The sequence below is a fragment of the Acanthopagrus latus genome, chromosome 5, assembly GCF_904848185.1.
Source record: "Acanthopagrus latus isolate v.2019 chromosome 5, fAcaLat1.1, whole genome shotgun sequence".
Taxonomy (NCBI): domain Eukaryota; kingdom Metazoa; phylum Chordata; class Actinopteri; order Spariformes; family Sparidae; genus Acanthopagrus; species Acanthopagrus latus.
In genome coordinates, this window is record NC_051043.1 from 22583849 (window position 1) to 22598016 (window position 14168).

Consider the following 14168-nt stretch of genomic DNA (forward strand, 5'->3'; position numbering starts at 1 on the left):
TATTTAGATTTGCCCGATTTAATTCAATTAAAACAGAGCGACACTTTTCACACAAGCACACAATAATTAACAAATACAAAAGTAATAGTGACACAAGCAGATGTTATGTTGACAATGTTAATATTTTCAAAGTTTTAGAGACATGAATCTCAAATTATCTCCTTAGTATACACAATTTTAATGTACATACTCAGTGGACAGTTGAGTGATCTTGATTCAGCTCAATCCTGACAGTCTCTACGCCTGCTGAGCTGCAGCCTTGGCGGCTAACCTCTCCTGTCTCTCCTGCTCGGCCTTCTCCCTCATCTCCTTCTCTCTCTGGATCAGCTGTCTCTTTTCGGACTCCCATGCCTGCACCCGGCTTACGTACTGCTCCAAGTCGAGTTTCTCCGCAGCTGCCAGGTTCTGCTGGGCCAGAGCGGTCACTAAATCCTGGAAAGAGGCAGAGTCCACTTTGCCCTGAGACTCCAGCTGGCTGCTCAGTTCCTGAATAAGGAGGGGAGAAAAAAAGACGTTTAAGCGTCCAACTGTGACTTCATCGCTTCATGTAAATGAGTCGGGTAAAGCCCTCCAAACTGGTGGAGACTCCATTCAACACATTTCAAAAACCTTCAAGCTGCTTTTAAAACACTCTTCAATCCCCAAATGAATCAGATAAATTTCAGTTAAAATCTGTAAAAATCATTCGAGGGTAATTTCATCAAAACAATAGACTTCATCATTACCTATTCACCCCTATGCCGAATGGAAAGTCAGGTATGAAAACAGTGTAATCTCTGAAGCAATAAGTAAATGGGGTTTAAAAACTACTGGGGGGAAAAACAAAAACAAACAAAACAAAAACATAATGGCTCCTTTGGCGCAATCTAAGTCTCCGTAAACCCTGAGATCCCAAATAGATTAGAAAAGTTATTTACGATCGATCTCATGCACCCACTTCAGACGTGGTGCAATCTAACACTTTTCACTCAGCAGATAGAGTAAAGATTTCTGCAATTAAAGCCAGTTTCAAATCTCTCTGGGATCTCGGGGCTGCTGGAGGCTTGTATTACGCTGGTTGACTTGTCAGGAGCCATTGTTTTGTATTAATTGCTGTTCTGCTGTGAAGCGCCAGAAATGTTCAGTGGATAACAAAACCATGACCAACTTTCTGTCTGCATGGTGGCCATTTGTTTTGCTTTGAGTACGGGTGTCAAAAAGGCACAGCTGAACCTGAAATTGACTTGTCAAAAACATGAACATTACCGCTGTAATTGACAAAGTTCAGATCAACATGTTCCAGACCTTCATATCTGCATGAGATGTGTTTGCCAAACTATAAACACAAAATACACTGTAGCCTGTTTAATACAGCTGTAGATCATTTGGAACAGTAACAGACGACACCGGCCGGTCAGATACTGAAGACACTGATCAACAGGTGGTGGTAATATGTCAAGAAACGCACCACGGTGCCAACAAAATGGAGAAGGAAGAAGACAGCTTGCTAGTAAACATGGATGAAAATGGTTTTTGAGGAAGGAAATGCTGTCCACATGTTTGTAGTACCTCGAGGACAAACACTTTGCATCTTGGTGAGTAACACTGAGCGTAAACAGAAATGTTTTACAGGAAATCTCTGCAGAGCTAGTGTGGGGAAACAGTTGGGCCGCCCCCTTAAACATTTATTCATTCCATCATTTGTCAGAGAGCCATCAACGAAACCATCTCAGTCTAATCATCAACTGGTCATTTATAAACAAATTCCCCCTTCATGACCATACATAAGCACAGTTCACGTGCATGATCGCTGCTTTAGGCTAAAATGTTTCGTCTCGTGAATACACAACAATCTCACCGATACAAACTATTGTATAAAACAGACCTTTGGTTTTCAGATTGTACGTTTTCATTCTTTCCCTACTTTACTTGCAACAGATAAATAATTCAAAACTTTCAGCAGCATTTCTTAATTCATTTTTGGTCAGTGTCTTTAATGAATTAAATGTACTGGGAATATGACCGTGCACTAGAATTTTCAATAACACATTCCAATAGTGAAAAAATCATAACAAGTCAAAATGCTCCCGTATGATACACCCACTCAGGTTTTACACAAACAATCCTGAGTAACAACTTGGCCACGACAGGAATCCCTTAATCATCTGCTTACCCCACTGACAAAGAAAACTGACATAAAATCTGTTACTACTAGCAAAAACAACACCCACCTTAAATCTGTCAACATACTGAGGCAGCTTAGCCTGCTCAGCCTGATCGTCCTCATCTACGGCGTCTTCTTTCTTGTCCTCCTCACCTGCCGACTCGTCTCCAGAAGAATCCGAGTCTGAGGTGGAGGACAGCTCCTGCAGCAAGTCGCTCACGTAGTCAAGCTGGAAGATAATAAAGTGCACGTTAAGTGCAGCGTGCAGAAATATTACCTATTTTTCAGTAGGTTAGCAATGTCAATATTATGAAAAAGCTGTTATTACCTTTTTTTAAAATGTGTGTGTGTATCAGATTGTTTGAGGCCGCCACTGCTGAGATGTGCAACCATTATTTTATAACCAACTGCACTTCTGTAGAGGCATCATGTACCCGAGTTCTTTAAAATGCAGAATAAGTCTAATAAGTGAGTTACATTATACATTATCTGTACGTATTCAGCCAACTATATGATCTGTATCCACGTCCATGCTCAGAATGGGTGGGTCTTAAATCAGGTGTGGATTGTGCTTAAACCGGACATAAAGCAGGACTATCCAGATTAATGTAAAGTGGAAACAGACAACGTTTTTTGCATTCGTTAGTAAATACTGATTGCACAGAGTAATGGCTGTAGATTGGTTCCCTAGGCATTGCGGCACAAAGGAAGCGCGTCTGTCATCGTGCAACCAAAACAGGAAGGCACTGTTTTCCCCGGTAGCTATCCTAAGGTGAAAGTGGAACAAGTGGAAATAAAATAAAGGAATAACATAAAGGAACCTTGTTGATGGAGGCAAAATGAGAGAAACTGGTGGGTGTTCACTCAATGGAGAGTGCTCCCGTTGTTGTGTGAATGATATGCTTCCCCAACCCTAACCCTAACCTAACCACTGGAATTCTTTCTACACGATCAGTAAGAAACTTTCTTGTGTTAGATTGGGGTTATTACAGTTGTTTTCCTGCTTTGGACAGAAGTCACGCCAATGCTGTGTTTTCAACAGCAGCACCAACAGTAACACCACAGGGAAACACCAGGCGGACTGAAGGTTGAACAGAATTATTTACAGAACAGCCTCAGAATTAAGATTCAGATCACTAGAGTAAGAGAACTATTTACAGAATGAAACAGAAATAAATGTCAGTCGACCCTACTAGCCATGTACTAAAAGAGGACCAATTGGGGGTTGGGTTTATATTTTATTTTATGTTATTTATGTCTTGATTATTATGCGTTTCTGTTTCACCAAATATAAGACTAGACATGTTTGTACTTTCAAATACTGTGTAAATATGATGTGACATCCAAATAAAACAAATACGTGAAAGAAAAGAAAAACAGCACCAAAAAAACGCGACCCATTTTTTGAAAACTTTTTAAGAAGAGCTGGTTCCTTGTCTAAAGATTACAGAGCAGGCATGTCATGATGAAAGAGGCTGGACACGTCACTTGACAACTCCTCTCTTAATCTTCGGAAGAGGTAAGATTAACCATGACCTGAGGCTGCGGTCACCAGCACCACCATTTCAGATGTAATATTTCCTCTCTTTCCTCTCTGTCCTACGGTGTTATCTGCTCTGTCCACATTATTGCTGTGCGGCCGTCTGACACAGGCCGTTTAGTTCCTGTTGCAGTGATTCTCATGGACATCCTCGCTGCTCCAGGCTCTTCAAAATCTCATTAGACGTGGACAAAGCTGAACTATTGAACTGGACAGCACAGGCCGGATTAGAGGCGCTGCACCCGACTGTGTTCGTGTGCATATATGTTAAAATGACAACAATATGACAGCGTGTGTCTTTCATCTCAGCAGATCAATGGAAACTGTTTGTGTCACACACTCCACCTGGAGAGTAACAGCAGTCTCTATCCTGTGCATGTGTTTAATGTTGTGTTGTCAATAATTCTGCTCTGTGACACGGTGCCATGTTGAAAAGACTTTTTTGCTTTAAACATAGAATTCTATTTGAAAGAAACTTTAATCCAAATTAATCTCACTGCAGTGATTCAGCACACCGACGAAGATGTTGGTTTGACGTCAAAACTCTCAGTCAGGGAAGGATATCGACAAAAAAGGACAAATGAGTGCAGGAGGTGATGCTGTCTGGCACAGGTTTCCTTTTATTTCTTTATCTTGTATTTGTGTGATGACTATAATGAAAACTAATTAAACTTTAAACTACTAAAGTATTTTGCCTTAACGTATCATTATGAAGTAAATGGTTATTGCAGACTGTAATGGCTATAGAACAAATCACTGCCAGGGTTTCGATTAGTTCCCCATTAGCCTCACTTTCACTGCGCTCCTATGAAAAGTCTGCTTGCTGGCAGCCTGGCAACATTTCTATTTGCTTTCACGTCTCCATTATAGACTAAATGAACAAATAAACTCCCATTTGCAGTTGCTACTCTGAGGAAAACACAGCCAAAACAAAAAGGGGAAAAGTTGTTGAAGTGGGCGAAAGAAACCCAGAGAAACCTGCTAACCAGAGATGAGCAACCGATGAAGGAGAACTTGTTTTCTCACATCAAATAAAGGAAAGTGTCAAGATATTAGGTGAGTTACGAGACTTATGCAAGGTCAGTCAATGTCTTCAATGAGCCTTAGGTACCGATTCCAGTTCAGTTAAGCACAAAGACTATAAACAGGAGAAACACTAAACAGCATTCAACTCCTGCTTACTATCTGATCATCTGAGTCAGTGCGTCAGTTTACGAAGCTTTTTAATGTTTATGTCTTATCTTGCTTGTTTAATCACTCTTGGAAATTCTTGTTTATATTGTTTTATTTCTCTGTGATTCCCCTGGTCTCATTTTTGAAAATGAATACACACTTCTGTATTTTATTATTGTAAAGCACCTTGTAAGCGCCTGGCTTTCAAAGGTGCTTAAGTGATAAAATGTATTAATATTATGATATATTTTTTTTTTTTCATCAAAAAGAGTCACTGGACACTTTTGGTCCATGTTTTCTTCTATGGGTTTTTTTTTATGATATAATGTGATTTTCTGTGATTTTCAGATATAAATACATGTCACATGAAATGTTTATTTTATATTTGTTTAGTTTATATCTTATTTTTTACTTACTCTTATTCCTTATTGTCTTGACTCGTTCCCCTCTGGAATCAATAAAGTATTTCTGATTCTGATAATTAGGGATGTAGGTTTCATGTCAATCCCAATACTACGACTCAGATAGTGAGCACTTCTACCTCTCTACTGTGTTTAACTAACTGGAATCCTTTTAATGTAAAGTCACATGACATTAGGGGTTACTGTGCTACTAAATATTGAGTTTCCAGTCCTCTGTGACTTAATGATTTTACATGAAAACAGAGCCCATTAAGAGTAATGATAACACCAATAAGGAATGTAATGTATTTGATAGGGAAACTTGATTTGCTTAATAAGGTCAACATTGGTCTGATTCGAAGCATTTCTACCCTTTTTTATGTCGCTTAGAGATGTTTTCACCACCTTAATAAACCTTGATAATAAACAAATATCTGTAGGCAGGACAGCTGCATCTAGTTGTCTTTCCCACAAAAAGACTACTTTGCTCAACTCTTGTGTGTATGATGACCACATTCATGCACATAAAGATCTTACCATGTCTTTGGACAGCTTGACGTCACCAGACGCAGCTCTCTCCATGACGGCCAGCGCTCGCTCCAGATAGCCGTGACCCCAGAAGAGAGGCATCCCTTTGAAGACAGCATGTATGCCCTTTAACATTTCCACCTTCCCTGGATGGAGAAAGAGAAGGAGGATAAATTAGACAAGCAGTCTAATGAAAGACTACTGGATGAAATCAATCGACCCAACACTGTGGGGGAAGGGACTCAAACACACACCTAGGAGAGCATTGCCGAGTAGCTGAGCGTTGAGTCCTGCAGCGTTGTTTTGTATCATTCCACAGATGAGCAGCGATGCTCCCAACGCCCGCTCCTCTGACACCTGAACACAGACAGGAACAAGTCTGAGTGGAAGTAGATGACTTTAGTCTGTCTTAACGTACTGTACTTCTAAGCATAACTATATTCTGGCATCACTTGGTTTCATAACACCTCCTGTGTTGCTGCTGCTGTGGATTCACTCACAGTGAGTTGTGGTCTGGCTGCGAGGTAAGTGCCCAAAGCGTACAGAGACAAGATCTGCGTAGAGGGAAGGTCGAACGCCTCCTGAAGCATCACCTCTTCAACCACAGCGCACGCACCTGTACGAGTATAATAACAACAGTTCAATAAATGTCTTTCCATAATTAATAGTCAGTAACTATAATTTCTTTGGAAGGTAAATACTATGAGGGCTATGTAAAATAAACAAACTGTAGCAAAGATTATAGGGTTTCTTCCTCGAGATCAAGAACCTGAACGAGAGAGAAGAAGTTCTAATTCAAAGCCAACGATAGCCATTAAATCCAAATTTCAAACAAATTTTAGGAAAATGAAAAAAAAATAAAATAAAAAAATGCAAGAGTTTTAATCCACTGATGTTACATGGAGTCTGTTCATCAAGATAAACCATCGCAGGAGAAGAGAGTCCAACAAGATGATGTGATTAGAGCACCAGTCAAACCTCAAAGAACAAATTTAACGTGGCATTTATGAATGTTTCATGGAAATTTGAGGAACATGAAAGTCTCTTTGTTGAAGTTCCCCTTATTGGTCCACACAGCTGTTTTCATCTAAAGACATTTTTTGATTCTATAAAAAGAGTGAAAACATGGGTGACAATTAAATCACATGCTTCATGTACAGCACTGCGGCTGCATTTTGTCACATTCTGTTTTTACTGACACACTAAATTTTCTGCCTCAGACAAGCATGACATTTTTTTCAGATTTCTGATGTTTTCACACAAGTTGTTTAGCTTCCTATCAATGATGTTCATCTTAAAGAGCAGGTCACAAAAATCTATTATTTAATTTTCAAAAAGGCAAAAAAATTCCAAACAGGGGGGTCGTGTAGTTATTAGAAAATGTAACAAAAGAGAATTGTCTCCTCTGTTTTGTAGCAATGTTAATAGTTGAGCAATCATCACTGTTGGTCTTGGTTTGGCTCTAGTGCTACAGTAAATCTGGATCTCTGCGTCTCCTGCGTCACCCCTGCTATGGGCACGGGGCCTCCAGACGCAAGTTCAGACGCAAGTAAGGAATTAAGATATGTCTGGTTTTAGTTAGTCAGACAGCACTTGTCAGTACGATGATTACTTTCAGTTCATTTTCTAAAAGTAATGAAACATCACTTTAGATTTCAACTGAAAACATCGTAATGCAAACGATGTAAAATTATGCCAACTTCACCAGTTGGAAAAAAAAACCCATGGACTGTTTAGTCTAATCTTATTAGAGAAAAATAACCTGGCTTCCTCTTCACTCCGTCTCTTGCAAACAAGGAAATAAACTGTTTGAAATCTGATTTTGGTAATTTGACAGACAGCCTGTTCCCACACCTGGCAACAGTCAAAGTCAACAAGAATGTGTTTGGAAACCTGCAGGAGTTTTATGTTATCTCAGTCCGTCTGAACCTATTTTTTCACTTTAAATGTTTGACTGAAGACACACTTCAGAAATTCCTTACTTTTAAAGTCCCCGTCCTTAATGTAAGAATCTATTAGCAGGTTGAAGGTGAAGTCATCTGGGAATATTCCATACTGGACCTGCACAAACACACACACACAGACACACACACTCAGGTTTTGCATCACAAGTACAGCATGAACTGTTCATCCTACATGATTTGATAAACACGGTGCACAGCACACTGTCAATCCCAAATGCATCTCTGACATCGAGACCTCTAATCCCCCACGGACATGACACCCATCAAAACAACAACAGATACTAATCGAGCACGCTGTGTTTTACCTCAGTGTAAACACGTCACTGGTTAGCATGCTTATCCACTTTAAAAATAATTCAGTGATTTGCAGATACTACAACTCATTTAGGAGCAGTACACATGCTGGGATGACATTGTCGAACATGTATGACGTTGTTCATGCTGCTAACATCCGTTTCAAATTGCATGTGAGTGGTTGAGATTGGATCTGTGATTGCTCACGCTGACAGATAAGGGCAGCTGACAGAAGCCTCTAATGACATTTCCTCTCTGATTATGAAGATGAGCTCTTTTACCTTGACCAAAGAGTCTCCTAATTTTTAAATGGTCTCCATTTATTGTTTCAAAAGTAAAATGGGGGGATAATAATCTGTTGTGTACCTTGTTCTTAAGTGTATACAGGGCCTTCTCCTTGGCTCCATATTTCAGACACTGTCTGATCCAGCTGTGAATGGTCCAGTCCCTCAGGTACCAACAGTTCGGACTGTGACGAAACCTGGAAGGAATAAAAACGTGTTTTTATTTTCTTATACAGCATATCCATCACATGTCTGCTTTATTAATGTGCAAGATAAAAATCACAGGAAAGATGGGGGGAAGAGACATGTGACCACATTTGAGTACCAAATGCATGAGTCTGCAGTAAACTATCAGTTGCTGAATCACCAAGGGAGCAATTAACTAAAACACAAGATTCCAGACCCATCAAATACATTTGAATGTATCAAAAGTACTAAGTAGTATTTTCAAACATCCCAAGGTGTAAAGGTAGTTTATTTTTCAACTGTAGTGAGAATGAATGTGCCCTCAACAAGGGTGCGATTGAGAAATATACTAAATCTTGTAATCTCAAGAATGGGTGCAGATTCCAGAGGAGGGAGTAAACAGGAAAAATCTGGAGTTGCCCCGAACAAAGAAAAGCATGTGACTGAACAAAAACCAAAACAGACAAACCAAACAGACAATTCAGTCCAAGAAAAGCACAAAAGTTGATCCCACAGAGAACCAAGGAAGCAGCGGACAAGCGACACAGAAATGAAGATGGAGAAAGAGTCAAAATGATTCCCTCTTACTTGTAAAGGTAGTACTCCGCCTGATCAATCTCCTCTCGAGATGAAATGTTGTCAACAAACTGAAACACAAACAGAAGATATAAATAGATAGCGAAAACTGTCTTTCTACTGCCATTAAGGTCCGAAATAAAACAGCCTATCGGAATCTAGATTCAGTTTACCCGTGACACAGTCAGAGAGCTAACTGGGAAATTCCTTTCATATGTCCTGTCCATGACGTTGGCCAGTGTAGCTGTGGGTTAGAAAAAACAAAACAAAACACATCAGTAAGACTATAAAACAAACTGATGAACCAAACAAACTATTGAGAATGTCTTTTACAGTATACACCTGCCTTGGACATAACAGCACCATTAAAAAATGTTTGAATATGTCATCAAATGTTTCACCATCTGTTGTGATTTATTCTAAATGTTTAAAACTTTAGTATGATTGAGTTTTGTTTAATTTAGTACATTTAGTACTACAGATCATCAGTCCACCATGCAGTTTAACACTGCCACCCTGTGTTGACAGAGTGCACCAACACTAATATTTGGTGCCGAACTGCTGCAGACAGCTGTCAATCTACATGTCTGGATGTGGATATGTCAGCAACACACAATTTATACCAGTGGTATCACAGGACTTGGATTTAAGCATCAACACAGACACATTACTTTTTTGATAATTTACTTTGAGGAGTAAAAATCTTGACTTTATTGTGCAAATTAAATTACTATATTTCAAGGGACACTTTATCAGACCTTCAGGTAAAAATACAATATTAAAATTGTGAAATCATTTAAATAATTTTTAAAAAAAAGTATAAACACAACTAAAAATCTGATCAGGCATTCGATGCAAATTTTTGTAACGTTACAGATGTCAACACATTGCATTTGACATCCACTCATAGATTATAGCACTCCCACTCCAGGGGCTTTATCTTTAAAGGATCATAATCAATCCGGATCCTTCAGTACCTTTCACCCATTTTTATATCTGTTTATCTTGTGAAGGAATCCGCCGGAAAGTCTACACCATATATAGGCACACATCAATTTCATACTTACATCCATAACTATAACGAAGTTAGAGTCTGGAAAGTATTTGTACCCATCGTCAACTCATTTACATTTAATAAATTTAAGGGTTTATAATGAGAAATAGTGACGACCTCTGTACGGACTAGGTAGAAAAATTAGCTTCCCCAGGAAAATGCCCACATTCCCGACTCTAGATATTAATAGTTAGACTATTCAATACTTGTTATGTGAATATTAGCATATCTCTTACCCAGGTTGTGAGGATCGTTCTGTCTTGCCTCCCACACTTTGGTATCTGTGTAAGCTGCAGAGAGGAGCCATCTTCTGGCTGTAAAGACAAACAGTCAGCCAGGTCAGGTAAATACATATTAACGTTCGCTTGTTGCCTGTTTATAAGCTGGTTAGTATTACTGTGACACATTTAAACGACAGTAATATGTGTTGAAATCTTGCTTACGCAGGTATGACGTTAAAGAAGCTACATTCAGTTAGCTAATAACATGAACTTGGGACATTAGCTCTCCCTCTCTAAACATTAAAACAGAGCATGGAAGAGAAAGAAATAGAAGTTTAACCAAAAAAAATATGATCAAACTAAACTGTAATTTTCGCACGTCGACATTTAAGATGTGTTTACCTGCAAGAGACGGAGATAAACATTTAACTTTGACTGCTGCTGTCACACACCGCTTCAACACGGAGGCTGCCATCTTTGGACGATACCATTTCTTAGCGGGAGGCGGGGGTGGTGATGAGAGGGTTATACCACAAGTGAGACCCGGCAAACAAAACGGAAATCACGTATATTTTAAAACCGCCTTTTTGAACATAAATGTTTTATTTCCTAATAATGACGAAAAGTATGAAAATAGATAAAGTAGTTTTAATTTTAACAAAGACTTGACAACTTGGGCAACATTAAAGTGCAAATGTGAGAGCAAGGTGAGTCTAACAATTTGAGTTAATCAAGTTTAGTTTAAGCAAATTAATCTAATATATTTACCAGTAGGAAGTACAACATCATATGATTTGCATAAGGTTTTCCTCATAGTAGGCTATCCATTACTAAAAGCATGTTTACTCATAAATGTATGGAAGCCCATTGCCACCAGTTCCTAAAGTCCTATTCAAAATGCTAATTATAACCTAAAATGTTAAAACTATTAGAAAAATATGATGACTATGACATGTGAAACTCACATTACAGAATAAAAAGTCATAGCTAAGAGATTAAAATAATATTTTTGAGTTAAAACTTAGAAATGATGAGATAAAAGTCAAAATGATGTGAAAATGTTCACTTTTTATCTAAAATGTCCACGTAACGATAGCTTTTTATCTCATTTTCATCTTTTTTGTGACTTCTTATGACATAATTTTGACTTTTAGAAAAGCCCTAATTATTATGACTTTTGATCATTTTGTTCTCTTTTTTTTTCTTTAACTGCCAAAATGGGCATCTGCATAAATGAGTATAATCATGTATTCACATTTGTTTCCTCTTCGAAATGACAAAAAATATATTTAGTCTTTCCAGCGTAAACATAATTTGTGGAATACATCTGGTTTTGATGTCAAAGGATACCTAATAATATTATATATGGTGGTTATCAGAGATAAATAAGTTGCAGGAGTGAACTTGGAAATTAAATTATGGGACAAATCTTTTGAATATATACATGTAGAGGGTTGAACGCTAGAGGGTGCTGTTTGTATAAGGAGGACACCAGATAAACTGAATTAGAGGAACAGCAGCTTCACTCGCCCTGTGGCACTGCCTTTAAAACCATAAAAAGCTCCAGTGTCAGTCACTCGGCATCATGGATGACTTGTTTCTGAAGCTCCTGGGGACATAACATTTGTCCAGTCATGTGTAAAAGATGAAAATAGTAACACACCTTCTGAATGAAGCAGGAGGAATGACAGCACCCTTAATTGGGAGCTGAGTTGTTGAGAGTAATCATGTGTTTTTATTTGGGCTGCTGTCCTCTCTGACCTCTCTGTGTTTTGATTCTCCATTATAGTTTACAGGAGGAGAGCTCTCGGCTATAATTAAATTACAGTAAGCTCCTTGGCTGTGGCTCAAAGGAGGTGACAGGTTGAGACTGGGGTGGGACAGTTTTGTTAAACAAAACATGGAAGAATTTTAGCACCATCTCGTTTTCTCACTTGCCAGCAAAACAGGAAGCTCTTACCCGAGCTGCACTAGAGAGAACTGACAGGAAGTAAACACATCTACATGCATGGCCCTGGATACGGCTATCTTTTCAGGAGCGAATGGTGTCTGATTCTCTTCTTTTCGAGTGTTGCTGCACTACCGCGTCTTCTTGTTGGTGTTGTGCAAAATGTTTACCTTGCAAAACCCACTTTCCTTTAAAAAAAAAATCCTATCTGAAGCTTTCTGTTGCACCATTCCCCTCATCTTAAAAGGTGGATGTGGTTCACTGATGCGAAGAATTGAGAAGTATTCATTTTCATTATCTCCGTTACGTGCATCCCCTGTCTGCCTCCTTTGTGCTTCACAGCCACGGCACCATATATCAATATTTGAATAACTATGTGGGAACGAGTGTCACGTGACACAAAAAATGCATCATAAGACTTTTTTTTTTTTTTTTACATGATGACAAGTCATTTTGGTGTGGTGGCTCTCCTCTGCAAAAAAAAAACAAAAAAAAACAATATACTGTACAGTTTTAGTGTATGAGTGTGCTACCATGTTTAACTTGTTTGCACAACTTGAAACCAAACAGCATAAAATAGGACAGTATGCATCGGAAAATGATGGCAAAAAGTCCAAAACAAGCTCATACAGCAAACCAGTAATAGTAGAAAACGCAATAGAATGATAAATTTATACGTTATGACATTAGGACGTTGGAGAATGTGTAAATTAAACCAAAGGAGAAAAATAGACTAAGATGATATTCTGGTTGAGTAGAAGTGAATTTGTGAATTTCTTTGACATGAAATATTTCAATATTTTTCCTCCTATGAAATGTCATATACCTAAAAGTACATGTTGTATAGCACCACGCTTATTTAAAAAATGCAGTGCAGTGTCGGCTTACATAACAAGCACATTTTGTAGGGAATGAAACAGGATGGGCACCGCCCTGTAATGTAGAACCCGACATCACCTTGTTCAACCTAAAAGAAATCAGTGCTACCAGGAGGAGTTGAGGAGTTGAATTATTAAGAGGAGACTGGGGGACAAATCATCACAAAAAATAGAAGTCAGTAATGAAATGAAGAGTTCAAGGGTGTCACTTTGTGATGAAAAGTGGTGGGAACTTTACTACTCAGATGAAATCAACATTATAACAGTCTTCAACATATGTGGTTTCAAGCAGTGCAGTTGGGTTATTGTATGAGGTCAGAGGAGATATTTATGGTGCATCAAAAAGCAAAAAGTCTCGGCTGCTACAGAGACGACAATGCGAAAAAGAGTCAGCATTAGAGGCTTATCAAAGAATCACATCATGTCCTCAGCTGCAACATCAAGGAAATCGAAAAACACCATCGTTATAGACCGATGGTTAGTCTTAGTTTATAGTGTTGTGTACATATTTGCCACTGGGTTAAAATGTTGCCATAATGGACTGCAGGTGATGACGGAGAGGATCAGGGAGAGTTTGGATTTAACATCTTTTGAAGTTATCTACTGCAGAAGAAACTTTCACGTCACTATTCAAGGCCAACTCCAGTATGCACTGTTATTGATCACGCAGTAAAAAAATAACCCTCATATTGGATCCAAGATGAATGTCTTCAATAATTTGTTAATTTTAAGTCAATCTCAAGTTTTGTAGATATATTATAAAAGATGTGTTTGCCTTCAAAAAACCCTATTTTGTCATAAACGATTGAATCAATAAGTGTCAACAATTTTTGGAATACAGAATCTTTTTTCTCCAACTTTTTGTTTATTTCTAAGCTTTTGCATTTTAATTTTAGTTTTTAAGACTTTAAAAAGTACTAAGAACAGTGTAAATGTCTAACATCAACTGTATTTTAACGCTTCTTGTTCAGTAGCCTA

The 14168-nt window shown here is 38.4% G+C and overlaps 2 protein-coding genes across 2 annotated transcripts in view; one reads left to right on the forward strand and one right to left on the reverse strand.

Moving 5' to 3' along the window:
- mrps27 (mitochondrial ribosomal protein S27) lies at positions 1-10839 on the reverse strand. Its single transcript, XM_037098554.1, has 11 exons — positions 10767-10839; positions 10380-10457; positions 9263-9333; positions 9102-9160; positions 8410-8524; positions 7768-7846; positions 6286-6401; positions 6040-6142; positions 5795-5931; positions 2211-2372; positions 1-486 (listed from the first exon to the last, which is right to left on the reverse strand). The coding sequence occupies exons 1-11, from the start codon at positions 10837-10839 to the stop codon at positions 238-240; spliced, it is 1242 nt and encodes a 413-aa protein (XP_036954449.1). The 3' UTR covers positions 1-237.
- Positions 10466-14168, forward strand: part of LOC119019733 (isotocin-neurophysin IT 1-like) — an 18484-nt gene continuing 14781 nt past the window's right edge. The window contains exon 1 of the mRNA XM_037098559.1: positions 10466-10486. The gene's annotated coding sequence lies outside the window, so the exon portion shown is untranslated. The remainder of the gene's footprint in view (positions 10487-14168) is intronic.

Bases quoted from the DNA above. Each gene is read 5' to 3' on its own strand.
- mrps27 (XM_037098554.1), bottom strand. From the start codon at position 10,839: ATGGCAGCCTCCGTGTTGAAGCGGTGTGTGACAGCAGCAGTCAAAGTT. The intron at 5,932-6,039 runs GTGTGTGTTTGA...TTCTCCATCCAG, and splicing joins ACTCGGCAATGCTCTCCTAG to GGAAGGTGGAAATGTTAAAG. The intron at 487-2,210 runs GTGGGTGTTGTT...CTCCTTATTCAG, and splicing joins AGTATGTTGACAGATTTAAG to GAACTGAGCAGCCAGCTGGA.